Source organism: Agelaius tricolor, unplaced genomic scaffold, assembly GCF_023055355.1.
Source record: "Agelaius tricolor isolate 1412-34295 unplaced genomic scaffold, bAgeTri1.0.p SCAF_11, whole genome shotgun sequence".
In the NCBI taxonomy this organism is placed as follows: domain Eukaryota; kingdom Metazoa; phylum Chordata; class Aves; order Passeriformes; family Icteridae; genus Agelaius; species Agelaius tricolor.
In genome coordinates this window covers 20,428,770-20,456,673 of record NW_027269271.1, presented here as the reverse complement: position 1 = coordinate 20,456,673, position 27,904 = coordinate 20,428,770, and the positions used below count along the sequence as shown (strand labels likewise).

General features: G+C 45.3%; 1 protein-coding gene across 19 annotated transcripts in view; it reads right to left on the bottom strand.

Moving 5' to 3' along the window:
* PTPRF (protein tyrosine phosphatase receptor type F) overlaps window positions 1-27,904 on the bottom strand; it is a 375,235-nt gene that overhangs the window by 72,829 nt on the left and 274,502 nt on the right. For 11 of the 19 annotated variants that reach the window (XM_071436511.1, XM_071436510.1, XM_071436515.1 and 8 more), the window contains exons 7-9: window positions 26,110-26,127; window positions 17,315-17,425; window positions 670-939 (exon numbers count right to left, since the gene is read on the bottom strand). In XM_071436511.1, the coding sequence (XP_071292612.1) occupies window positions 670-939; window positions 17,315-17,425; window positions 26,110-26,127 (399 nt within the window). The remainder of the gene's footprint in view (window positions 1-669; window positions 940-17,314; window positions 17,426-26,109; window positions 26,128-27,904) is intronic. The other 8 variants (XM_071436513.1, XM_071436529.1, XM_071436518.1 and 5 more) reach the window with 1 other exon arrangement.

The window sequence follows — 27,904 nt, the reverse complement described above, 5'->3', positions numbered from 1 at the left end:
CAATTGGCAACAATATCCTCTTTGGAGCAAAGCTACTTGTGAAACCTCAGCAGAAAGTACAACTGAAGGACAGCAACACAAGAAAAAGAAAGGGAAAGGGGCAGAGCAATAAGGGAAGACATTTACAGAGGATTACGTAACAAATTTCAAATGAACTCATATAGCTCCTCCCTGCAGGGAGGGAGGATGCTCACTCTGTTGAGGCTCATGGACACTTCACATTGCTGGGATTAACTTTCTTGTCTCACCCTTACTGCAAGAGGACATCTCTGTGAACAGGTCTCTGACTGCAGACATCCACAGACCCTACCCCAAGACACCCTGGCCCACCACTGTGTGGAGATGATCCTGCTGATGCACTGAACAAGCCAGACATTGCTGAGAACAACACAGACTCAGCGAGGTTCTCTCATGGCATAATAAGGACACAAGCTGGCCTGACACAAGCTTGTCTACCATGCCACTTGCAGGAGAGAGGAAAACGACCTTCAGAGCAAATATCTCATCATACTGTGAGCAGGAAAAAACAAAGTTTTGGGTTTGGGAACCTCCCTTGCAAACTGGAAAAGTCACAGAAGAGAGCAGTCAATTGGCAGCAGCCAAGAAACTTTGGCAAAGGGCTACATTGCTGAAACCCGAACAGGAGCACTGCAAGTAATAGTTCCTTACCTTTGACAGTGATCTGGGCTGTGGCTTCGATCATGCCAAGGGAAGAGATGGCCACGCAGGTGTAGTTGGCAGACTGCATGATGTTATTGAGCTCCAGGACGTTCCTACCGACGGGCATCTCATCTTCTTTGGTCAGCTCCTCCACACCAGCCATCCACTTCACATAGGGCATTGGAGCACCTACTGCCACGCAGGTGAGGTTCACGCTCCCCCCAGGCATCACCTCGTGGTTGCTCGGAGGGATAGAGAATCGAGGAGCAACACGCCGCACTGAAACAAGGAGGAGACAGCTAGTAGGGCCACAGCACCAGCAGAGAGCACTCAGCTGCACTGCGGGGGTACATGAGGGGCAGTCAACGTTTTTGCCTGTCTATCCCTCAGGACAGATAAAATGAAGTGCAAAAGCTGTTCACTACTTTGCCAAATTGCACACACTTTGCTATCCTTCTTTAGCCACTGGCATCTTATTAGCAGAACTCATTAAGAGATGGCTCAATCCGTTCCCTCCAAACATAGCCTTTTGAAATCATATTACTAACATGAAACATTCCTCCATTTAAATTACATCCTTCTAATTAGAGAGCATGCACAAATGCCAGTCACACACTTCGCGCAGGGCCCGCTGAAGCTCTGCAAAACGGAATCACCTGCTCAATTTATTAGCTCTGGAGCAAAGCAGCCCATTCCCTAAACCTCACAGGGTTTGGGCAGGGGCAGCAGAAGGGTTTCTTTTTGAATTAGCACACGTGTGCTGCTAAATAAAATATAATTCCTTTCAAAATGTAACTCAGGTTGTACCTTGGCTCAGAAAATAGTCACCCGAGCTGCATGACATTGTCAGGGCCTGAAGAGATCACCTTGCTGGGCAAGAGAGAACTAATCCTGACAGATGTGAGATCATATCCATTTTGACAGAAGAGAGCTGGGCTGGCAGAACCTTTCCCACCTTCATGGCAGCTCTTTGGGAGATGTATTCCTCCTTATTGCATTGCACAGCTTCTCTTCCTATCAATCCCTTGCTGGGTATTTCATTCAAGACTTATTTGTAAGCAACTCTCAGCTACAATAAAGCTCTAAAGCTGCCTGCCATATGCATTCCCGTCAGGAAAATGACACTGAGAAATGAGGTCCCTTCTTCAGGGTTAGTGTTATGGGCCTATTTAAGCAAGGGTAGAGAAACAACTGTGCTCAGTAAATCTTTGTCTCCTCTGGGCAAGCTCATTTCAGTCTGTAGTTAAAAAGGGAAACTGCTTGGATGTGTTTTGCCCAGCAGCTCTGCTCTCCCCTAGCCTCCTCCACTGGAAAAGCAGCCCTGAGCAGCGGCCGGGGTCACGACTGACCGGCTGCGAGGAGCCTCTCCCTGCCAATTGTGCTCCTCCATCCGTGCACTGGGCTGGTGGGGCAGGGACTGCTGCAGTGCTGGGGGCAGCTGGGAACGGGGCAGGAGCCTGAGCAGGGCCAGGTCACAACAGGCCACGGGTGTGGCCAGCCCCATGGGCGATGGGGGCCCGGGGACTCACAGCTCTGCTGGCCTGGCTCCTCCACCGCGGCATCTCCGCAGACAGCAAAGCTGCTGACAGCCCCGTGAGCCGCAGAGGTGTCAGCTCCGCTTGCCAAGCTGGCTCTACCCAAATCAAACTTCACTAGTGCTCTCTTTGATGATTCATCCCCAAACCATCAGGTTTGCAGAAATAGACTGAACACAGAAGCCCCCACACTTGCATGTACAACAGAGCTAAGACTTTGTGATAAATTAAACAATACTGTCAACATTGTGTGTGTACTACACATCGTCTCAGTGACAAAACAGGGCTCATTAGCTCCTTACCAACCAGGGTAAGGATAACTTAAGGATAACTTCCTTTGCAATTTTTTTTTTTTTTTTTGCATATAAATCCAAAGTCTTGCTGGATGCTTCTTTTAATCAATTATTAAATCTCAAATCAATACCTACATGAGCAATCACCAGTGAAGTGTTACCTGACCAACGGGGCAGTGCTCCCCAAATGAGACAGAACTGAAAGTGTACTCAAATGCTATGCAGTCATGAGAATACAGACTTAACCTGATGGACATGGCAATGGTTTAACATGATGGCATGTATTTCCAACCAAAGCATCCCAGCACCATTCATTAGGAGTCAGGTTTATTTTCCAATGAACATGGCGTCGAATTATTCCAGGTAGAAGCTGTTCAAATTCTGTCCCCACCAAAGGACCAAACCCACCCACCCAAGCTGTATTAAAACAGAAAAAAAGCAAACTTTGAGGATAATGCCATAGGTGTGCACAGAGCACTCACACACATGCACAAGGCAAACAGGCTAGCAGGCACCGGAGGCCACTACAAAGTCAGACAGACAATGGTGGAAAGGCAGGACAGGGAGAGGGAAGGCACACAAATACAAACAAGGACCTGGAAAGACAATAAACTGGAGGACACAAGGCCATGCAGAAAGGTCAGAGCCCAGCATGCACAAACAGATTTTTCACTTCCAGCCCTGTGAGACCAGAGGCAGCACAGCCTGCTGCAGACTCCCCTGCACCCCACATGAGTCCCCATGCCAAGCTCCTGCTTTCAGGGTGCTCCTGGGGCTGTGTGAGTTCCATTGGTGCTGTGTCACCCTTGATGTGTCCTGCAGAGGGGCAGGACCTGTGGTGGCTGTGCTGCCTCTCCCGAGGGATGTCAGGGCTGACATTGCCTGCTGCCCTGCAGGGAGGGGACAGTCACTTCACTGGGGCTCAGGGCCCTGCTGCAGCGCTCTGCAGGGTGATGGGAAGTCACTCTCCCCCCGTGCCAAACACACGGGAGCAGCAGAGGTGATTGGTGCATTCCTGTGCTTAGAAAAGGGATGAATGGCAAGGAAAACTCTACTGTGGATCAAACAGTAGGAGACCCCCTCACCAGCCTCGACATGGGCTGTGCCTCCTGCACACCACAGCCTGCAGGTGCTGTGAGGAGCCTCAGCTCTCCAGCCTGGCAACAGAGGAGTGCTTAAACAGGCTTCTGTGGTGCATTCCTGCAACCCAGAATGGCTGAGCCATCTTCCCCTCATTTGCACACCAGCAGAGCTGCTGAGATGGGCTCGCTGCACCAGAGAGCAGCAGTGCCCAAGGCACCCAGCTGCTAAAAATGGATGACCTGTGCAGGGGTCAGCTCTCTACATGAGAGGTGGGAGGAGGTCAGGGCAGTGCCTTCAGTAAGAGATCTGGCCCAGACAGTGCTCTCTCAGGAGCATATGCAGACGAAGGGATGGGCTCCATCAGCCTCCCATCCTCTTGGGGGATAATTGGCAGCTTCTTGTCCCAGTCAGTATGGAGGGAGAAGGGGAGATGCTGTCAGTTAGCATTAGCAAGAGCTGGCACAGCTCTCACAGCAGCTTGCAGAGCACCATCAACACATTCCTCGGGCTCAAGCCAGCAATTTAAGTTGCTAGCTTCTCTAGCGTAAGAGTCTGGTAATAATTTAAATCAGTGTAACTCCTCAAAAAGCAACATTCTTGGAATTTCTGTCCAATTTACAAGTCAAATCACATGGGTTATTACAGTCCATGATTCTACCTTAAGTGCTCCAGAAAATTTTGTTTTCTTCATTTTTTGCAGCAATGAAATTTCCCTTTTAATTACAATTTTCTTGACTAGAATTTGCAATAATTTTTTTAATCTTCTTTTTGGATAAGGATCAGAAGAAGGTGGTTCAGAGGTTTTGCAAGAACAGCACAGGGAAAACTACTGTGAATATTAAAATTATTTCAATGGACAATACTATAATTCAGGGGTTTAACTAAACCTGCAGACTGTCAAAAATGAGATTCATTATAATTCATCCAGAGAACAGACATCATAAGGGCTCTGTGCTAGCCCACTATTCTGCATATCTCCCCACCGAGAGCATTCCTTAGGAAGTGAAGTGAAACTCGGAGCAGTGAGTGCAGTGCAACCTGAGCCCATGCCCTGGATCTCACAAGACCAGGAGAAAAGACACTGTGGAGTCTGGCTCCCCACTCACAGGGGGGACTGCTGGGGGGAAGGAGGGGAGCAAGCAACACTAGAGCCACAAAGGTTGAGAAATGTTAATAATTCAGCATGCACTAACATGCACATTCCTTGCCGTGAGAGCAAAGAGCTTCAATCGATTGCCTGGCTCCTTTCAGCACAGAGTGGCTGTTTCCACACGTCTCAGGTTCCCTCCGAGGGTGAAGTTACCCCTTTGGAGAACCAGGGACACCCTCCTCCCTGCTGCTGGCTGCAAAAGCTGTAGGCTCTAAGCTCAGGGCTCTCAGGCTGGTGTTGTTAGTCCCTCTCATGTGCTGAGACCCTGCTGGATCCAGTGAGGCTCTGCTAGAAACACAAAGTGCCAGGAGGACTACCCAGGCTTCCAAAGTCGTGCAGCGCTGCTAGGGAAGGGGGAAACCAAATTTCCAAATTTTCCTGCTGGCTCCCTTGGCCACAGTAAGCTTAGAAGATGACAATGCTAACACCCCTCCCTCTGGTTTGCAGAGATCCAGGCACCTCTATTTGCCCACTCCTGCTTCTGGGCCTCCTTTGCATCATGCCTACCTGGCATCTAATTCCAGCCCTCATTTTTCTCCTTCCTGCCTGCTCACTGGGTGCTGCCCCATGGTGATGGAGCCGTGCCTGTGCTCTGCATGCTTCTCTGCTCCTCTCTGAGGCAATTCCAGCTGCTCAGGTCCTGACATCCTCTCCCCTTTGCCTGTCCTCTGCACAAGGGAACAGCAGCCAGAGTCCCTTTTGCTCTGAAGGAGAACTAGGACTGCCTGGTCTGCTGCTCCTCCCCAGTCCCAGCACAGACGAGGCAAGGTCAGGGGGCTCTGCTCTAACCTCCCAGCTGGGATGAGCAGCAGAGTGCAAAGCAGGGGCACATCTCTGAGTGTGAGACTGTCCAATTCATTACTCGAGCCAGGCAAGCTGAAGGATCCCTGGTGAACAGGGTGCCTTCTTGCCCTTGCCAGACTGGTCACCTGCCAAAACTCCTGCCTTCCTCAGGAACCACCTCCTCCAAGTCAGGGAGGAGTGAATTTAGGAGCTATCCTCAAATATGATCATTGGTCTGCATGGTTTACTCATCTGTACACACCTTTCATCTCTCCCCAGTGCTATCTTTTTACAAAAGGACTTCAAACAGAAAGGCAGTTGCTGAAGTCTCACAACCTATTGACAGAACCAACAGAAGGAGAGGAAAAATTGGAACCAGAAAAAATGCATTTACAGTCTAATCTTGTGCTCAAACAATGCTGTACTATTTATGCTCCCAATGTATCCTTGAGTGCTGACATTTTATAGACAATTTCCAAAACAGGGCCTTGCCATTTTTGGATTATATTTCAGCTATAACTTTTAGGTCTAATTATTTGTGCTGACAACCACATATAAAAGAGGATATATCATTACAGTGGTGCAGCACTGGAGACACATCAGCATTCAGCATACTGACATACTAATAGCAAAGTAAGGGAGAGCAAGAGCAAGATTGTGGAGCTCTGCAATTTGCATTTGCTCTCAGAAATTTCTCTGATGAAAATAACACAACATTAAGGAGGGGAATAAGAGAAAAGATCCACTGTATCAAGATAAAATAACTTGTTAATAAATAACCTTGTAGCAGTCATAGAGCAATAATTAAATGCATGGGTTAGCAGTACACAGTTTTAAGTAAAGCTGGAAAAATGTACGATGTAATTATCAGTGCCAAACAAATTATAAGCATGGCAAACCCCAATGGAATATTTAGAAACTAATTTCTGGCTTCACATTAAATATTTGTGTATGTAGGTATTTTTGGTGGAGTGGGAAGGAAGGGTTGACACAAAGAATGAGAAATTCTTCACTCCTGCTGCCTTATACCCATTCTCAGCTGCCTCCCTTCAGCTAAACCATGTGGCTAAAACACTTAAGTGCCCCGTCAAAGGTTTAGTCTCCAGAGGTGTCTCAGCCATCACAGCAGTGCTTCAAATTCACTGAAATCTGGGAGGCTTTGGGCCTTGGCTTTGATTTCTTCTCTTTTCTTCCCTGTTCTCATTTTTCATCATTGTCTTGTGCTGAGGTAATTTTATCCTCCACAAAATCTATTTTTAGAAGGTAAACAACAAAGGTCCCGTTCCTCAGTGCAATCTAAATGAGAGCATGTTCCAGGGAGAGAAATGGGATCGAACTCAGTGTACTGAAACAGCTGCTATGACAATTTGTTAAAACTTGTTCCAGTGATGATCATAAGACAATTCATCCAGCTGCCTGATAGTTTGTGTGAGACAAGCCAGGGTCTCTTCCCCATGCTACCTGGGGAGCAGTGTGAGCATCCCTTACCTTCAGTGGGTGTGGAAGGACAGACCCCCATAGAACCTGTTCAGGGAAGGAATCATGTCTGGAAACTGAATCAAGACTTCTGCCAGAAACACCAGCTTTCCTCAGCATGAAATCATGAGTGCCTTGAGCTAGGTCTGGAGCTAGATTTAATTTAAAGGCTGGAACTGCCTTTCACTACTGTCCTTTATTCACCTCTGGCTCTCTGAGAGCAGCAGGACAGAGCAGAGCAAAGCACCAGTCAGGTTTTGCTGAGTGGCTACAAGCTCCTGTGCCTGTCACCATGGGCCTCCCTGAGCCACCTTTGGTGTGGTTGGGGCCACTGCCAGAGCTCCCAGCTCTCCTGCCTGCAGGAGGAAGACCCAGCCCCAGAGAAGGAAGGAGAGGCAGACCTGCTTGTGCAAAGGGCTCTTGTCTGAGCATGGACAGAGCAGGGAAAATGGGCTACCCCAATGCAGGGACTGCTGAGGAGCAGGGAAGTTGCCTTAGCACAAAGGATCTGGATCTCAGCCAGCTGCCCCTGCTGCCTTGTGGCAAGGGAGGACAGCATGCTGGGTTCTCCTCCAGCTGAGATCAAAGTAAGCTTTTTGCCTCTAGAGAAAGCTAAAACTTTTAAAGCTTCAGGATGAATTAAGGATCCCACACTCTCCAGCAGCTTGTGAGGGGACTGATCATTCTGATCTCTGCTTCCAAAGACTGTTCTTGCTCTCCAGCCAGAAAGCAGCAGCAGTTTAGAGGATTTACACTTGCACCTAGCACAACTAAAGAGTTAGAAAAGGACCCCACAGAGAGCAGCATGCACTTCTTCCTACCCTGCCTTTGACAAAACTGCCCTGGCTGGTATTTGCATGCAAAATATATTCTGTGCACTTTAAATCTCAAGCAACAAAGGCATGCAAGCAAAGTATCAATGCCATCACCAGAGTCACAGCAAACAGTAAGCAGATTTCACCAGGCACACTGTGGCTGTGCCTGGAAAGGAGCCAGTCTGCAGGGCCCCCTCCCCTTTTGGGGATGGCTCTCCTCTCCCTACTGGAAAAGTCCCATCTGACGTGGCGTACTGTAGATGGATAAGAAGTGAAAAGGACCAACCTTCTCGCTGATCTGAGAGATGAAAGTTTGTTTTGTTTGATGGCAGAGTGCGATGAAGATGAGGAGGGAATAAAAAAAGACAAGGAAAAACACAGAGAGTAAAAACAGGCCAAGCTTCATCTGTCCGCACACCACTGAAACGACAAGACAAGACTACAGAGGTCAGCCATGACTTCCCACCACGCACACACCACTCCACGGCAGGAACAAGAGAGGCCACACTCACACTGCTCTGGCCCAGAGCAGGGCTGGCCCCTCTGCCTCCCTGACCCACTCACCACTCCTGGCCGCAGGGCAGAGGGGACTGCACATCCCAACATCGGAGGGTGCTTCAGGGACAGCCCTGCTCTGGGCCAGATGCTGGACACACAGACATGTTTACATGTGCAGAACACTCACACACACACAGAGCAAAGGACTCCAGCCATCACACATGTGCTCCCAGACACTCACTCCAGCTACAGAGATGATGGTAAAGGCACTTTAAACCCATTGACCACAGACTGGGAAGACCATATATGTAAATCCAAATTTTATAAAGTATGAAAGAAATGCTCCAAGTGGTGAATCGAAAATCTTCTACCATGAAGAGCTGTGTCCCCTCTCCAAACAAAGAGCTAAATGCAGCAGAGAGGTATTAGGCAAGTGACAGACAAGCACAGTCTCAGCTGGGCTCAGTTTTGAGAGCCTTATTGGTACATTGTGCTGCAAGTGAGAGATGGACAAGAAATCAGAAGGACAAAAACACCCAGAGAATTGAGCAGGTCCCAGTTTTTGTTCCTGCAGGAGAGACAGCAGAAGGTTAGTTGCATTTTCCTTATAGACAAAGGAGATCTTATTTCTCTGGCAGGAGTGACCTCACTGCAGCTACAGATCTGTGGCATACCAGCTGTAATCGAACCCTCACTGAGAGAATACACAAATGGATTTGATAGTTAAAGACTGCTTATGAGTCACATTTTTGATGGGGGAAGGAGAAGGTGGGGGAAGGAATTTGCTTTCCAGCAGAAACACTGCAAATTAGAGAACAGCATGTGGCATTATACAGTGCAACAGTACAGTAAGCCATTTCCAGCAATCAGAAGACAGGATTTTAACCAACACTGACACAGTACAGGCAAGGCAACAAGCTACCAATAATAGCTACCACAGTGGCCTATGGAGTGTAATGGAGCTTGCTGGAGAACAGCAAAACACTTATTTACCTTTTTTTCAATTGAACTGATACCAGGAAACTTGAACCAGCCAACTCAGAGCTTAACTGACCCGTAAGTGAGGGCCACATCGAGCAAGGAGCTCCACCAAGACATCTTTAAAACAGTCCTAAGCTTAAAGTCCAGGTTTTCTTCATCCTGCTTTAGAAAAGGGATTTACCTCTTGCTCTACAAAACCTTAGCATAAGGCTCATTTGATCCTGTGAGACCCCGTGATGGGAGGGAACCTCTTTATTGCTGCTCCCAAGCCAGCACTTTATTTCCTAATCTAATGGAGCGTATCACATCTGCATGGCTTCAGCAGGCAATGAGGGGCTCTGCCTCCTGCTCAGCTCTTTCCAACAGGGAGGATTTGTTTCCTGCCCTTGCTTAGGAAGGACAGTGCTTCTGGCAAACCAGGTGTGCTTGTGGAAGGCTTCATTTCTGGAAAGCAGCACTAATATTGCAATAGAGCAACACAAACTCCAAGTGCTGCCAGCATGGACCAACCTACTGCACCCACTGGAAATGTGAGACTGAAGGGCAAGAGGCTGGTGAGGGGTGTGAGACTGAGGGATGCTGCTGGAACAGCTACAGGAATACCTGTCCTTGCTGCTGAAGCCCCCAGAGCCAACCCCTCTCCTTGGGAGGGACTGAGAGACCTTAGCCAGATCAAGGGGACTCACTGTGGTGCCACTTGGCCTGCTTGGGGACAAAGTGAGGGGTGCTGCTCCAGCTGGGGGACAGCCAGCAGCTTTGTTTTGGGGAATCTGGCAGGGATCATACTGCATCAGTGGGCATGGACAGGAGTAGGCACAGCAGTGGCTTTCCACAGGTGTTGACACTTCAGATTAGAGCTGGAAAGGTGAGGAGACACGTGTGAAACACATTAATTCAAACAGATAGCTTTCCGGTTTGTCAAACACGAACAAGTTTAGGACCTGCTATTTGTCATTAATTGCTGGATTATCTCTTAATCTCATTTTATATTAGTGGTTTATAAGCAATAAAAACCAGCAGCAGGCTATTTTGGAACAGCTGTAAAGCAAGGGGGAGAAAGTTCTCTCTGCTCTTCCCTTAGTTAAGGCTTAAACAGCTGCTGCTTTATCTGAGATAAACCTGGTAAATTGAAAGTTTCATCTCCTTACAGGTTCCATTCACATGATCTCTTATCTCCAGTTCTCTATCCATGTCACTCCTAAGGTAAAAAGCACGTTTTATCAAGGGTTTCTCTGCTTTTTTACAGAACAAATGACTGAGCAGTGATGGTAAATAACATCTGCCTCCCCACCATGCAGGGACAGAGGCAGAGGATTTAAGCCTGGGGTTACCCAGAGTATCCCCTGTGCAGAACACCACGGCTCACTAGGCACGCTGCTGCATCCTCACGAACCTGAGCTGCCTGGCAGCTAAAGCTGAACATGCCAGTCTAAGTGCAAGCCAAGTCACAGCAGAGAAGCCATCAGAGGATAGCAAACTCTAGAAGGTAGAAACAGGGCTCCATTTGAGATCCAAGCTGAAACAGCAAAGAAGCAAAGAGCAAGGCCGTATCAGACACACGTCTGCCAGTCCTGACTGTCAGACAGCTCTCATGATCTACAGGCAGAAATTCCTATGCCGACTGAATTTGGCTTTTACTCTGCCACAGATGTGCTTGTCTGTGCAGCAGCAGCAATACTCCAACCACAGCAGCTTGTTGCAGAAAGAATGAATTTGGATTTATGGGGGGCTCTGCTTTTGAATAGTCTTGGTCATTAGCAACCTGAAACAAGGCAGAGGGCTGTGGCCAGAATATGAATGCACAGGTCTAAGAGTTTAGATCACTAGCTCAAAGAAAGAAACACATTTCCAAAGTGGGAAGCTAGTACTTCCCTGAAAGCATCAAGAAAGTTCATTATCCCAACTGGTATTGCAATTCTACTGGGAACTGCCAGAATCTGTCCTGTGTGAAAACCCTCTGGTGCTATGCAAGGCATTAATATAAAGGCCAACCCATACACTTTGGAATCCAAAAGACAGAGAGGTTAACAAAATCCCAGAGGGGGATGAACCTGTTCCTGCTTATCTCCAAAAGCACATCTTGTGTCTCAAGGATTCCACATAAATCAAATTTTATCCTTTACAGCTTTTAGTGGTATAGAGGAACAAAAGGACAGATTGTCTTTTTTACGCCAGATTACATGAGAATAAGACAACCTTCCATTATATCCGAGGAACAATGCTCTCATGCCACAGTGATGAGTATATTCCATCCCAGAGAGACAGACAGGATGCTCAGGGTGCCCAACCATCATTTCCCCATTCATAGTGCACACATATGCATGCATGAATTCAATTATAAGCAGAAAATCTCAGAGCACCAGAGACGTATTTCTTAGTCCTTTGTGCAAGTGGATATGGAAGGGGAGGAAATGGACATTTAGTTGGCACAGATATGCAGGCCTAATTGTTCCACAGATGTCTGTGCAGGTCATATGGGGAGGAGGGGGAAAGAGGTTTTCAAGTACATTTCTGTGTGGCATTATCGTACACTGAGCCACCAGTCGCTCTCCTTCTATTTTCCACAAAGGTCATTTTACAAATAATAATACTTGAGCCTTGCAATGCACTTTGAACCATCAAAGGGCTTTGCAAGGAACAAAATTATTAAGCTTATTTGGTTGGGTTCTATAAAGCACATTGGAATCTTTAGATGGAATGTGCTAGCTGAAGGACAAAGGACTATTATTTATTAAACCATGATTGCTAGAAGTATTACAGCATAGCAGAATGCTCACAGAAACACACTGATGGTGAACACACTTCCTTGCCAGGAGAAAATATGACAAAAATATTCATATTAATATTTGGGGAGGAGAAAACTTGTCAGAAGCCTCCATGTGCTTCTCTGGCTCTGAAGCTGACAGCAGCACGAGCCACAGTGCCAGTGTCACGTGTGGCACAGCCCTGGCTGTGCTGGCCCCAGCCTGCTCACAGCCAGCCAAGTGCACCTGCCACACCACATGGGTCATGGGTCACAGCAGCACGGCCACAGCTCCAGCCTGGAGAAGCACCCGGGGGCAGAGGAAATGGAATTAAAAGTACTGAAATGCCATAAACAGGAGTGCCCTTCCTCCAGCAGTGTCACTGGTCTCTGCTGTATTGCAGTGTTATCCCAAGGTCAGGACCGTGCAGGGACTCAGGGACATCATGGCTCTTCAGAGCTGCGGCCTCCTCGGCCGTGTGGCAGCTGCTGAGGGCTCTGCAGCCCTACCACAGCCTGCCTTTGCTTCTCCTGACGGTCCAGGGCACACACCTGTGCAGAGCAGCAGGCAGGGTCACCCAGTCTGACTCAACTGCTGCTTCGTGTTTCCTGTCATCCAGACATCTCCCTCACAAGTCTCTCCAGTCTCTGCTTGCCTGTGATCACTGCCAGGCCCTCAAGCACTGGCAGTGCCCCTCTCCGGTCAAGTACTGTCACCCTCACCAACCCTGAGGAGAGGCAGGTTTAACAGAGCACACTGCCAGAAGTGTGCATACAGCTGGGCTGTAAACAAATGTATTCCCTTGTTATTTAGCCATTTTTCAGACATCTCTAGTTTTGGTTGCTGACTGTTCAACCACTGTCCTCAGCTTTTACTCTTCTCCTGGCAATAGCCTTGAGCTTTGACTGCTGTTGCTATTTTAGCTGCTTTAATATTACATAAGCAGAAAATGTTCTTTTTAAAGGCGTCAAGTCTTCTTGCTCCAGGCCCGTGTCAGTCATTCAGAATTATTATTATTTACACAAGGTCCCTGCTGCAGTAAGTATCATACAGCCACAAGTAGCCATTTCAGTGAGCTCCCTCCGTGTCTGAGCCTAAGCTACTGCCAAGTTCTCAAGGGTAAAACCCTGCAGAGGCCAGAGAATTGCTGCTAGGGACAGAGCAGCAATACGAATTTCATTTTGGGTGATGGCTCCTTGGTGAAATTTGGCAAATAAAATTGCAGACTCCAAGCAGGGTTCCCTACTGCCCAATGAAATACTAGCCTGGCCTTTCTAAAAGCAGATCAAGAAAGCACAGTTTTTTGCAGTAATACCATTTCTATTTACTGCAGTCTGATTTACTAGTTTGCAATTTAGGGACAAAGCAGATAATTCAGTTTTAAATGACTTTTTTTTTTTTTTTGGTAGCTGTGCAACTCCTTCTCTACAGTATGTGTAGCACTTTGGGCTAGAGAACTCACTGCACTTGCCCCACTGGGATGTGCCTTGAAGGTCTGAAAAGCAGCACTTAAAAAGAGAAAACTGGGCAGCAGATTTCTCATTTCTCATTTGATGGCAAGTATGCAGCCAGGGCTCCTGTAAGTACTATTCTAACGGCACTGGCATTGCTCACTGCTGTAAGCAGCACTGGGGAACACTTGTAGTGAACTCCACAGTGTATTCTTACATACACTCTTCCTACTCATGTGCTTCATGTGTAGACAGGAAAGGGTAGAAAACCCCTTCATATAGGGAAAGAGGAAAATAACAGTGCATCTATTGGGGGTGCACCACATGGGCCACCACCTTCACAGGCATTTTGTAGGACAAGACTTGTGGCTGAAAATTCTTCTCTTGGTGCAGATGTCCCTGAAGTTATAGGCAAATGAAAAGTGAAATGTGTTCCTAAAAACTCAACAGTATAGGTGAATTATTGCAATTACACTATACTCCCAGAGAGCATGACAAAATGACATCACCTTTTTTTCCCCATACTACGTCCAATTTGCCTTCTACTCTTAAATCAATTTCTTAAATGTCTTGAATCAACATCTTGGATCTTTTGCTGCTAAATTAAACAGCAAACTCTCTGTATTAGAGGAATCATATCTTCCATGTTTCTATTCCCTTCCCTTCTCCCTGCAGCACCATCAAGTCCCAAATCTAATCATTGTTACAGTATATCCTGGTAGATGTAACCACGGACCACAAAGGGATGATTGTTTCTTCATGGTGGTAATGGTAACATCCAGACCAGCACTGGCAAACGTGCTTGTGGTTAAGGGCCAGGGTAGGAATATGCAACTGTGCTCCCTTCAAAGTCCCTGCTATGGTGCAGATAGCCACCTTGCCCTGGCATCCTCCCTGTTCTTGCTCCTCTGATGGTCTGGATGTTTTGGGCCTCCAGCAGTGGGAGGCAGTCAGCTCCCAGTGCTGATTCCAGCCCCTTCCCAGCTCAGCAGCAGCAGCCAGATAGACCCATCAGTCCAGAAGCAGAAGGCTTATGAGGATTGCTTTCCAGCACACTTAGTAAGATGAAAATAATAGCTCCAAGGAAAATGCATCCATTTTCCTTTACAAATCCCTGGTGTGGAAATGTTTTAACTTTTAATGAAGTCCATCTGTGCAGAAGTGCTGGCTCTAAAGGATTTACAGAGACAAGACACTGGTGTAGCCTGCTACTTCCTCCTCCTGTTTTTCCATTGATATAGAAAGCCCTGAGCAGTGCCCAGATACTCCTTCTCAGCACCCAGTCTCTTCCTTTGTTAGCATGAAAAGTATAAAGATGCTAATGAGCCTGTGCTTTCTAACACAGCCCATTCACAAAGGATTACCTGGGAGGCTAGGAAAGGGGAGAATATGATCAAAAACATAAATCCCCAGAGTCAAGAGACAAACAAACATTTGAACTATTAGAAAAGCAATAGGCTGTAAACGAGAGCAGGCAAAAGCAGTCCCAAGAACTACACAGGCTGGAAATTAGTGCTGCTGCTCAGCACTCAGCCATGCTTCCCAGGGAAGTGGACGACTGCTTGAGTATTCACTACAATGAGGTCAATCATTATAAAACCACCAAGCAGTGGCAGTGCAGTCCACAGACTTAATTTCCACTGTAATTTAGCATTAATTAATGTCCCCTCTAGTAAACATACAGGCACTTTCTAAAGATCCTACTACAAGTCACTGATGTGTCTAATGACAATACTGTAGGACTATCACAAAAAGAAAAAATCCGGATTTCTATCCTGGAGCCCAGACCTGAGAAAGTAAGATATTTCTATTTTTTTCCTTGCATTAAAGAAATAATATACTGTTCTTGGTTTGGGTAACTTTTTGAAGTATTTAACTAATGTAGTAACAGTAAGACCTATTTTTTTGTAGAACATTTGCTATCAGAAACTGTAAGCAAAAATACCATCTAGGACCTAGTATGCACAGGAAACATCATCTGATAACGTCATCATAATTTATGGGGCGTCATGTCGTAAATATACAGAAACACTTCATCAGGATCACGTAAGTTGGCGATTCACATTGTAAAGATTATGTGCAAGAAAAAGGCTTGTTCCAAACACTTATGTGTAAAAAAGTGACAGTTAACAGCAAAACATATGTCAAAGAACATGCTTTTGTTGGTGAACATGAGGATCCTGTCACATGTGCAGACCACCCAGAGCCCATGCTTAGCCCCAACAAGACAGATGAACCTTGCTGAGCACAAGCCAAGTGTGAAATCCAGTACACTCCTCAGTCCTCCGGGATTCATGTGCTAAACAAAGAGCGTTCATTAGTAAGAAATTGTAAAGTTGTTAAGAAGAGGCTTTTCTACCTCTTGAAGCTTTTGTGCCTTTTTCAGCCACATGTCTATAGAAAATAGAACATTGACAGTCTGAGCATGTCACAGGAAGCAAAAGCATCCCAAATACTGCAGCAATACAGCTGGATATCCACATAAACCTATGCAAGAACAGCCAACCTGGTAACTAGAATCCTTTCTCTCAGAGAGCAAAGGGTCAATCTGGGATGAGTTTTAGTACAGCTTGCCTGGAAAATGAAATTGCAAGAATACAGGGAATTTAAAATCATCCATAAATACTTTGTGGGAGTGAAATGAGTGATTCCACTGCACAGATATAGCTTCATCTTCTGAATATGCTTAATTGGATACTTCAGTCTTCCAAAGACTCTTACAATCCAAATTATGCTGCAAAATAAAAAAGCAGTCCCCCATAACAAGAAACAAAAACAATGCCAGAAACCACCCCTAGAAGCAAACACACAGCATGAGAAGACTTTATCATTCTCTTGTCCTCTTTCCATACTAACCCATGCATACACAGCCTCAAGATTTTCTTTCTTTAAATCAGAGGAAGGAAGAAATGAATATGAGATTTTATTATTAGTCTGTTGATTTACTATATGGAAATAAAATCTGGTTCTAACTTCCTAATAAGCACCAGCAAAAGAACATTCTTTCTTTTCTTGGGAAAACCCATAACTACATTTCCCAGGGGCTCCTGACCAATGACTCTGGTTCTACAGAGTTTCATATGAAGCAGCATTTTTTTATTCTTGCTGAAATTAACAGAAAGTGTACAGGGAATTTAGCACTTGCTTCTCTCCAAGCTAATTCAAACACCTTCAATGTAGAGCAACAAAACTGCCAGGAGACTATCCTAATATAAAACCTAGTTATTTTGGTATGTTGAAAACAGTTTTAAATTGGCAACATAGCATAACCATTAGAAAAATTGCCTTACATGAATTGTGGCTAATTTCCAGCAGGTTCCCAGTGTGAGCCATTAATACCCTGAGGCTCAATCATTGATGCATATACAATGGATTAGGACAACTCCAAAAAACTGTTCAGTTTTTAAAGGTACACATTCCAAAGCAGAGGCCTAAATATTGGCTCAGTATAGCTGAGCATCTCTGGCTAGTCAGAGCATGACTAGTTTTACACTACTCCACCAAAGGTTAGTTTATGCTGAAAAAATTAAGCCATGCCTTGATCCCAATCAAGATAACCATGACACAGAAGTTAAGGAGCTCAAGAGAGAAAGGAATTCCCATTCTGCTCATGTTTCAGTATTTTATGTAACACCATATAAACAGCAAAAACAGATTTGCTTTGTGAGTCAAACACAACGTAGATCAAAGATATCATTGAACTTGCTGGTTTTTGAACAAAAGACCCCATCACCCAATCCACAGTGTAATCAGGGCAGAAGGCAGGGAACGTTCTCCTGTCACTGAGAACCATAGAGATTTCAGGAAGGAGGAGAATGATCTCCTTGGGTGGAAGGTGCTCTTACCTCGAACATAAAGGTTGGCTGGGGCAGAGTAGCGGGTTCCTGCACTGTTGGTTGCAACACATTCATATTTGCCTTGGTCTGACTCCTCACTGTTCTCTATTTGCAGAGCTCCTGTACACAAACAAGATGAAACAGACAATTCAGGTTATGGCAAATCTAGAAATCAGACCAACAGCCTCTGAAAAGGAAGGCCATGCCCCACACTTTTAAGGTATCCTCCTGGATAAATATTTCATGATGTTCCCTGGACCCATAAGATACCAGCATGCAGCCAAAGGTACCCAGTCAGCTGTTAGAAACTTGTGAAATTGATTATTGTTATTTTTCTAATGTGCAGGGAACAAATTACTGATATATTTCTAACCATCCCAACCACTTCTATTTTTTTGCTTCAATAAAGGAAGAAAACATACACATACACACACATTAATTACAGCTTCATATGGGACTCCTGCCTAATAAAAGGACCTTTAATAAGTCTTTAATCAAAACAGGCAAGCACCAAGCACATTTAACTGTAGCTGTTTCTTATCTGATCCACACAAAGCCTAGCAAACACTCAACAAATTACAACTTTCCTGCAGAAATTGGCGGAGTCCCATCCTTCCCACCTCAGCACTCTTCCTTGGTAATGTCTCGCAAAGACAGCTCTTTTTGAGAAAACACTTTGCCTTTCGTCAACTTTTTTCCATGTTAGTGCTCTCCATATTTTTTCAGATTTCATCATATACAATACAACAACATTAGAAAGTTAGTCTGAGACATGAAAGACACCCCCCAACACAGTACACCCTCAATGCTGCACGGTGCTCATGTGAAGGTCACCCTCCCTTTGTCCCAGCTGTGCCTGCTCCCCCAGCTTTGGGTCAGGAATAGCTGTTTATCCCAGGCTGCACATTCCTTGGGATATGACCTGATCCCATCCCCAAAGTGCCAAATGCATGAGGGACTCATGTAAATAATGGCAGTAATTGTCAGGGCACACAGAGTAGCAATTTACATGGGGAACCTGTACAGTACCAGTGATGTGGAAGTGAGCCATGGTCTAAGCTGGTTTCCTCTCAATCTACTCAGCACATTCCACTGGTGTCCAGCAGCACTCAGTCTGGCCTTTCATCCAAATTCATGCCCAGCATAGATGACTGCACAACTGGTCACATCTAAACTCCCTTAACTGGGCTCCATATGCAGACTAAAAGATGGAGATGCAGAGAAAGAAAAAAGCAGGATGCATATGACAGCAACCTGGCACTGCAGGAGTGTGTGGCCTCTGGCCAGACACTGAAGTGGCTGCTGCTCAGCCTGCTTTCCCCAGGCATTGTGGGAATAATTTTTTAAGTGCCTCCAAGTGCTCAGATTCTGCTGGTTAGTATTGCCTGCAAGAAGGGAACTCTGCTCACAAACCATATACCAAACTAAAAAATGTTAACCCCATTGCTTGTAATGATCTGAACTCATTTCTGCCTGCCACTGTTGAAAATGACCACTGAGAGCTGCACTGAGAATAGCTGGTGAAATTGCCTTCTCCCTTCTTGCTGGTTCAAGCTGCAGAGGTCAAACTCAGTTTTTCTTATCATCAGAACAGAAGAAAAACTAATGTGAATCAACCACTGCCACCTACATTATTTAGAAGGATAAATTGAGACTGTAGCATAAGCCTATATGTCATGGGGAAAAATGAACTTCCCTGGGTTCTGCCATATAATAAAAATGATGTACAGAGCCCTCCCTATTGCTGCATTAGTGCTGGAAATGAGGCTAGACAGAGAAAGCTCGTTTGCAAAAAGTATTTCCACCTACTAACAAAAGGACCTGCCAGCTTGCCTGGCCACGGCACTCTCTGGACACCCGCAGGCTGAAGCCTACAGAACTCTGCTGCTTGATTCAAGGAAAAACAGTGAATTTCTACATCCTGTCTGGGAAAAACATCTTCAAGCAGACAGCAGCATGATAGGCAGTGGAGCAGGACAAAGTTTGCCAGCATTGACAAGATACAGAGAATCAGAGAGTCTAGAAATGGAAAAGACCTATTAGGTTACCTCGTGCACCCCTGGGGGCCAGGGCAGGATAGTTCCCTATTGTAAATGTACTTGTCTTGTGTCCAATTCCATTTTAAATGTGCCAAGTGATAGGTCTTTCACCACTTCCTCAAGGAATTGATGCCACTGCCTGGTTATGCTCTCTGTCAGGAAGATTCTCTTGGAACTCACCATATATTATCCCCCCCTTTGTAATTTCTGCTTATCATTCCTTGGGCATGCATGTGCTGCAGAGCTCATTCCAAGTGCTTCCATCAAGCTTGTCTGGAAAAAGCTGTCTGTTGCAAAATATACCCAAGCTTAATAAAAAACCCAACTGGCTGGGCTGGAAGCAGAGACAGCTTCAAGTGATAGTAGTGTCTGCCTGAGAAAAAGTAAGATCCCTAGATAATTCTGCCGTAAACATGTGACCCTTTTAGCCATTTAATACATATCACTGGTATTTTTTTACCCTTTACACTCGTGATCACCATGCCTCTTAAATGTCAATCAAACTGTTTTTCATCTTTAGGGACCTCAATAGTGGAAAGAAAAAAGAGTATGAAGAAAATGAGAGGAGTTTCAAAAGAAATGCTGTTATTGCCTGTCAACACGGACTAATTTCTGAAATCATACTATAAACATGCAACGTGCCAGCAACTGCCTACAAACTGCTCAGGGACATTGAGCAAGGGACTCTGGTTTGTCTGGGTTGGCACAACTATTCAAATTAGGGTGCGTCAAGAGGAAGACAAGAACCCAAAGCAGAAGGAAGTTAACACAAACCTTTCATATAAAACAGAAAGAAAATAGGTTCTGCAATAAATCATCGTTAGACAAACATACAGATCCTGCAGCATAACTGACAGCCAGCAGAAACTGGAAGGATCATGGTAAACTGATTGCACTCAGCAGGGCTGTAGGGGTTTTTTTGAAGGACAACCTATAACTAAGTGATGGATCCGAGAAAGTGTAGGGTGTCTCAGAGAACAGAGATTTATGAATAAAGTTAAAAAGCTCAGACGTTTCTGGAATCAGAAAGCTGGAGACAGACATGCATCTGAGACTTGGGAAAAAACTTTCTATGAAATGCTCTCAGCCCTAGTTCAGTGATCCCAGAGAAAGAAAGACATCATCTCTTGGAGGGTTCATGTCTAGGCTGGACAGGACACATAGAGTACAGGAAAGTTAAGAGCTGAGTTCTGAGTAGCATGTTTCCCTGAAACTCATGGAAGCTGCATCCAAAGACACTCAAAAGCGCAGTGAATTCTTTGCCTTGACAAGTGCAAAGGATCTGATTTCTATTCCTAGCCCTGTCAACATCTCATAATCTTCTGCGCCTCTGCAAACCAGGGCTAGAGAGGCTGATTTACTTTTATTCATTACTTTGGGATTTATGTTGCATAAGCTGCTGAGTGAGGACTCGTTCACACAGGATGTTACTGCAGACTTCTCACATGGACTCCCCCAGTGCTCCTGTGCCAGGTGCCTTGTTCCCACTTGTGTGGCTGAGTCCTGACGTGCAAGCAGACAGCAGGGCTTTGGTGGATGCATGAGGACCATCTACCAGGACATGGATACAAGCACACAGAGGAGCAGTGATCAGCTTGTTTGGCAGCTTGGGGGGCTCTGCAGCAGCACACGCACATCAGAGTGAAACCTGTCCTTGCTGAGCACCACTTGACCCCCGCTGCTCCTCTGCAGCAGGGCTCCAAAGGAAGAGGGAACAATTCCTCACCACACTGCCATGTCACACCAGTCTTGCTTGTGCCTCACACCTGCTCCTGATAACACATCTCAGCTTATCAGAGAGCTGACAGCTCCTGAGAAAAACCCTGGCAGCTATCCCGTGCCAGGGAGAATGGTGACAAGGCAGAGTTTTCTAGGGCTGAGGGCAGGAGTCAGCCCTGCTGACAGACAAGCATTCCTTACTTTATATTCCTTATTCCTCTTTACTCTGTGCTGGTATCTTCTTGCCAGCCTCTCCCTTTCCTCTCCTAGTTTTGCTTTTGCTCTTTAACTTGGGCACAGACAACAGCCCTGTTAGCAGCTTTCCAAGATACTTATCTATTCAAATATACTTGTGCTCAGGCAGAATCATTAGTTGCAGTGACAGTGGTTGAAAGAAGCATTTAAAAAGTGCCCTGCACAGAGAAAGCGTGGGGAAGGCAGATCCTGATAAGGGACAATTTTTGGCAGTGCTGGGTACTGTTGTGCCATGGAGGGCTTGTCACTCCCTTCTCCAGGTGACAACTCAAATGTAAAAGGCTCTGAGCTGCCGTACAAATTGATCTCTCTGAAATCCTGCTCCGTAGCTCATTGGGAGCTTGTGCTCTCTTCTTCCAGAGAGCACCACAGGGAGCCAAACACTAGAGCTCATGGGGCAATGCTTTTCTTTATCAATTCAGGTTGGAGCTCCATCCCCAGCAGTGGGAACAGCTCTTTTTCTCTACCAGGGCATTCACAGCCTCAGTCCTCTGGGCTCACAACCGAGGCTGACTTTTTGCCCCGGTTATAAAATCAGACATGGAATTAAATGCTCCTCTAAGCACCCAAGAGTCAGAGAAACCAGGCTGCAGACACAGCACTCATCTAAGGAAAGGACTTGTAATGCAGATGCAATGAACCCAGCTACCTGACCAGGGCCCTTCCTCTCAGCAGAGGCAAATTTAGCCCGCCTGCACACTAGAGCACATGGCTATCCTAAAGCCCTCCCTTTTCTCTACCCCTGCTTCCCATCAGCTTCTTTCACAAAAATACTGACTTATCCTCCAGCAGTATTCTTAGCACCCTCTTCAGCCAGTTCCCTCTTCAACAAGTGCTCAGGTGAGGGTCTCAATCCCTTTTGCTAAAAATTTCCTCCTAGGGAAGGAGAATTTCTTGAATAAATCCAGACAGCTGTGCAGTAGGGTCAGAGACAATCCCAGACCAAATAATGACTCATAAATGTGAATATGGTGGACAAAGAAACAATGTGAAGCCCTGACAATGGGAGAGTTGGACTCTGACATCCTGGCTGCTGCCCGAGATAACAAACACTTGCTGTGGGAGCTGTGAAAAAACACCAAACCATGTGAGAGTCACTAAAAATGAAAATAAGCGTTTCCCACATTCACTATTTTTGGTAATTTATAACAGCAGCATCTCCCAGCTGTTCTAGAGGATTGTACCTAGCCTCCACAAGCTATTGGCACTGCCAAATATGCAAAACAAGGTAACTACAAATGTATTTTCATTGTTAGTGTTCATTATGGTTATTATGCCTGCGAGGATGGGGATTGGCATACAAGGGGCCTGTTCTGGATGGCAGCACTGCTGAGAAATCACTCTTCTGAGCACCAGAGGCAGCTGCTGATAGTACCTGACTGCTGCCAGGAGCTGGACTCAGGCAGAGAGGGAGGGAAGGAGACCCAACATTCTCGGCAGCGTGAGGCCTCCTCTTAGACAGGAGATTTTCAGGATGCTCTGATCCCTCACTAGCAGGTACAGGGAATCTCGGGGGACTCTGCCTCAGAAGCAAAACTACAGCACTGTCAAAAGCACAGTAACACCTCTGTGTGCTTCTATAGGGACATGAGTCAATCTGAATGTGACAGTAAGAAAAACGGCATTACAGGCATTTCCAGGCACTACCCCACCCAGCCTCCCCCTGACACTTCTCCTGCAAGCAGATCTCATTTTAAAATTGTTTTTCTTTTGCTTTCCTTTGGTGACTGGAAAAGCTCAAGAAACAGGAAGAAAATCCTATAATACACAAAGTACAACCAAATGTACAAACACATCCTCAAAAAGAGACAGCAAAATTCTTTTAGCTTCCTCTAATCTCTTTGGATAGCTTTACGCTCCAGCTCGCAGGATAGCGTTGAAATAATGGAGCTATATTTAAACCAGTTCACTTGGGACTGGAAAGGTTTAGCTGCAGCTATACACAAGTTGGTGCGGGTGTTTACCTGGCTTCCCAGACAGCTTCTGACACCCAAGTGAGCTGATCTAAAGTTAATTCAGACAGACCTCTGCTACGCTGACGTCTGCAAGAAGAAATACTCTTATGTATAGGAACCTCTGATATTTCCTGTGGTGACAGAAAAGTAACAAATAAATCTGACTGGAAAGGGATAATGCCTGAGATGATGATGTTTCTTTACCTCCTGATGTGCATCCAATCTAGTGTCAGCTCAGTCCAGCACCCGCTAGAAACACAACTGCATTCTCCTCTCACTTACAGCCCAGACCAGGAAAATGCAGCCAGGTTTCACAAAGGGCTGAGTGAGTTAAATTGCAGAGAAATGCTGGAAACCAACATCTTACATTCTACTTTCAAAATATAAATGGGGCAGAACTTGCTTAAACATGGATTTGCTGATACTATCTGTGGGTCATCTTAAGAAGCCAGCTCTTGCCTAATCTGACAGGCATTTGCCAGCTCTATGTCTTTCAGATGAACAAACAGTGATTTCAAGATTAAATTACTATTGGGGGCAGTCCCAGAGGGGTAAAGAGTGAAGCTACAAATGGAAATTCTGAATTATGGATGGGAGTTCCTCCCATTTAAGGGAAGCCAGAGATGTCTTGGACACAAAGGACCAAATATGTGTGGGTAAGGTCAAAAGCGTTTGTTTAGAGATAACAATCTCTTTGTGTTTGGAGGGGTGTGTGGTAGACTATCTCAGGTCATCCTCTGTCTAACCACATGCTGTTCCCTCCAGGTGGGCTTGCCACTGCTCTGACAGAAATGCCTTGGATACCATCCCAAGAACACCAGACACACAACTCCTAGCAACACAGTCACAGCAGCAATGAAATCACACCAAAACCACCCCTTCCCCCCGAACATTATTACCAAAAGGGTTCATTTAGAGTAATTAGTTCACCCTTCCTTTCAGACCAAATTAATGGATTCCAAAGCATCAAACTTACCTTAATGAGGAACAAGAGTGCAGCTGGGTATAGAACATGGCAGAACAGTCACTTCTACATGGACACAACCTCACCATCATAAAAGCACTTTGATCTAATCTGTCATTATCTTTAGAAATTCAATGACCTCCATTTTAAATAAAAGGCATCAGGCTGACAGAAATCCTCTAGGAGAAGCCAGAGAGCAGCACGTGGCTTCTGTTTGCTCTCACAGAAATGTCATATTTGACATTCAAACAGGACACATATATTTTAAATAATGTCAAGAACACTCTTAAAATACCTCATCAGGACTCAAACGGGGGTGGGAAGGGGGTGGGGGTGCGGGAAACTTATGTTTTATGAAATGGATGGTTCTTTTCACAGAGATGCCATCGGTTCCCAAGCAGGACGTATGGAGCATCCATGTGGTTCTGGTGCTGAGTCACTAATGCCATCAGCTAGGACGGGCATGCAGCAAAGCGTGCGGGGAGGCCCTGGGATGGCTGCACGCTCAGCCTGCTTGGCCGGCAGCTCAGAGCGGATGGCGAGTTAGCATTCCATCTGTCACTTCATTTTAGCATTTCCAGTAGAAATAGGAGATGAAGAAATAGTTTTAAGGAGTTTGTAACATCACAGCTGTCAATCTCCAGTGTTCCAAAGGGAGGAATGACAGATACGTAAGCCCATTCATATAAAAATAAGGTTTGCAGTCTTCTTCCCTGACCTAGATTTGCTACAAAGTCAACTTAATGCAAATACATATCAAACACCAATTCACATTTACTCTAAGATCACTTAACAGGAGCTGAAAACATTAACCCCCAGCAACAGAACCAGTTCCAAGAGTAAGATTATTAACTTCCAGCAGTGATTCAGGGAAAAGGGCGAGGAAAAGGGAGAAGGGGGAAAACTGAACGAACGAGGTTGTGTTGATTTATAGGTAGCAGTCATTCTGTCAAGAAATCCAGAGGTCAATCAAGAGGGGTAACCAAAATCACAAGAGAATTCAGAAGGGCCTTAGCACATAACGCTGATTAACACGCTAAAGTTAATCTAAAGAGACAACTTTGAGTGTTTAGGCTAGAAAAAACAACACTCCAATTGGAAAGTCATTACTGGTGCACACAGGCTGTGAAAACTACAGGGACTGTGCACCAGACTGGGCTGGGCTGTCAAACCAGGGCTGGGTTTAATTAATGAGGGCTTAAACAGCCAGACACGCTTCTGATTTATCTATTTAAAATAAACCTTAATGATGCAAAACAACATCAGAATGTCCACCTCAGAAAGGGGAGTCTGGGTCAGTGGTTCTCCACTATGCCATCACATTGGAGGGTGAGTGCATGAGGAACACAAACACGCCTCTTATCCCAAAGTCACATTTGCTCAACCTTTCAAGAATTTTTCTCTTTCCATTTATAGTTTCATGACCATCAGCAGCAGCACAGATGAATTTGACTATTCTCTTGTGAAAATGTTACCTCCATACACTTACACCAAAGCAATCCATCTAAAACCCCCAAGACACAAGACCTCAGAAGGTCACAACTGTGTGGGAAGTACAGAGACTTTCAGGAGCTGCAATAGATGTCAACTCTCCTGTGGTGGAGGCCTGGGAGCATCTCCCAAACTTTTGCAAACTTTCCGTTGAATAACCCCCTTTCAACAGTGCAAAATTGCAATGGATGAGTCTACAAGAAATCACGCTGAAACCCAACTGAAATAAACACACTAGTGGGAGAGTGCAGATGAGCAAGAGCACTGGCAGAGTTAGGGCTGAGAGTAAAAGCTGGAGATGAGAAACACTGGAGGAGAAGGGACAAGGCAGACAGGAGATGGAGTGACGTGACAACTGGAGGCACATTTCAGCATTCTTACCTCTGATCGGTGTACCACCTGGTGAGGTAATTTGAATGCAAATAAGATTAGAGAGAAGCATTAGTACAAAGAGGAAAGGAAGAAAATTATAACTAAAAAGCAGAAAGTTTTTTTAAAGCTAGAATTTGTATTAGCGCGACAGGAATAAACAAAAAGAAACTGATGTGCAATAAGTCAGAGTGACACTCTCAGGAGGTTAGTAAAGCTTATTGCTTTCAGGAGTGCAGCATCCAGCCCTGCATCTTGCCATTAAAACCCCCACCCTCACGAACTGGGGCCAAACTAAGCTGCCAAGGTGGCACTGCTGGCTGGCCTCACCACTTGCATTCACCCACACCAGTGTTCAAGCAGTTGAGATGGAGGACACTTTGGGGAGATGGTGCAGTGCCCCTTCATTCCTCATACAGAACAAGGAGGGTGTGTCCTGGGGCTCTGTGACTGTGAGTGTGCTGGGCAGGACGGGTGGAAAGCGCATGGCTGCGGGCACTCGGTGCAATTTGGCTTTGAGGTTAGAATGACCAGTGGGACAAAATCTGCTCGCTTAAAGACATTAAACTAAGAGGAAAGTGTAATAAATCAGTTTTGAGTCATTCTCCACATTCACATAACCCTTGCATCGGGTTCCCTCTGGCAAAGAAATTGGTGTCATGCAGAATTAACTTTACATACAGAAATATTTTGAAATGAAGTGGTTTCTGGTAACGTTACAATGGCACGCTAGCCAGACCTCTGTTGTTCCTGTCTAATTTGGATGTCTGCAGAAGAAAGGAATCCCTACCCTCTTTATAAGGCACTGGAGATAATTTTACATGCTGTAATGAAGAGTATCTTATAAGGAGGGCTTCTCTGGGAGTAAGGTTAAATTATCCTGTTGCAATAATCTTTAAAGGTTCATTTTATGAGGTCAAGGTATTTAGCAAGTGGAGGCTCCACTGGTCAGTGTCTTGAGTTCAGTGTACAATCAATACTGAAGCATGATGGAGAAGCTCCAGCTGGGCAAATTGGCAGGGAACCCTTCTAATCCTCACTTTTGTCCCCTTGGTCTTAATTTGCACATATGAAGGCTGTTAGTATAAGGGAGAGATTCATGCAAATTTAATCTGTAGGCAGTTCATGGTATGTGTTGGTTTTATGCAGATTTGTAGGATCTGAATACCAAGCACTTACCAAAGAAAACTGAGGAGTTTAAACAGACAGAAAAATAGGGTTAAACAGGACACAGTGTGTCAAATCATGTTCAGTGTATTGATTAATAAATACCAGTATGCATACAAGAGTGTCGTGTATCTCAGATTTACAGCTCATTCCATTATCCACAACAATGATCACCCAATGGGAAAGAAAGACAGAAAAGAATTTCTGTAAATACAAAGAAGGCATATTTTAAGCACATTTAACTTGCCTCTTAAAAAGTAATTACAATATTTATATTTATTCTTTTTCTTTTCTAACTACCCTTCCTTTAGGCAGAGTCCCTTTTTTGAAGCAGGAGCGCAACTCAAACTACTCATTTTAGCATTTTCCTCTGCCAAGATGACATTATACAGTTTTAACTTTATATCTCATTATATTTTCTGATGCCTTCTATCCAGAGATGACTGAAGCATCAGGAAAAATCTTGCAGAGACTGAAGCTGTGGGTAATCTCTCTCTTGGAATAATAATTTGCTGCTTACTTATGTATCTTAGTAACTACTGCTACTCTTAACAGAACAATTATACCCAGAGATATTTGCATGGAATAGCACAGCCATGGAAAACAGGGTTATTTCTTTTTGCCTGTTTGGAAAGTTTGC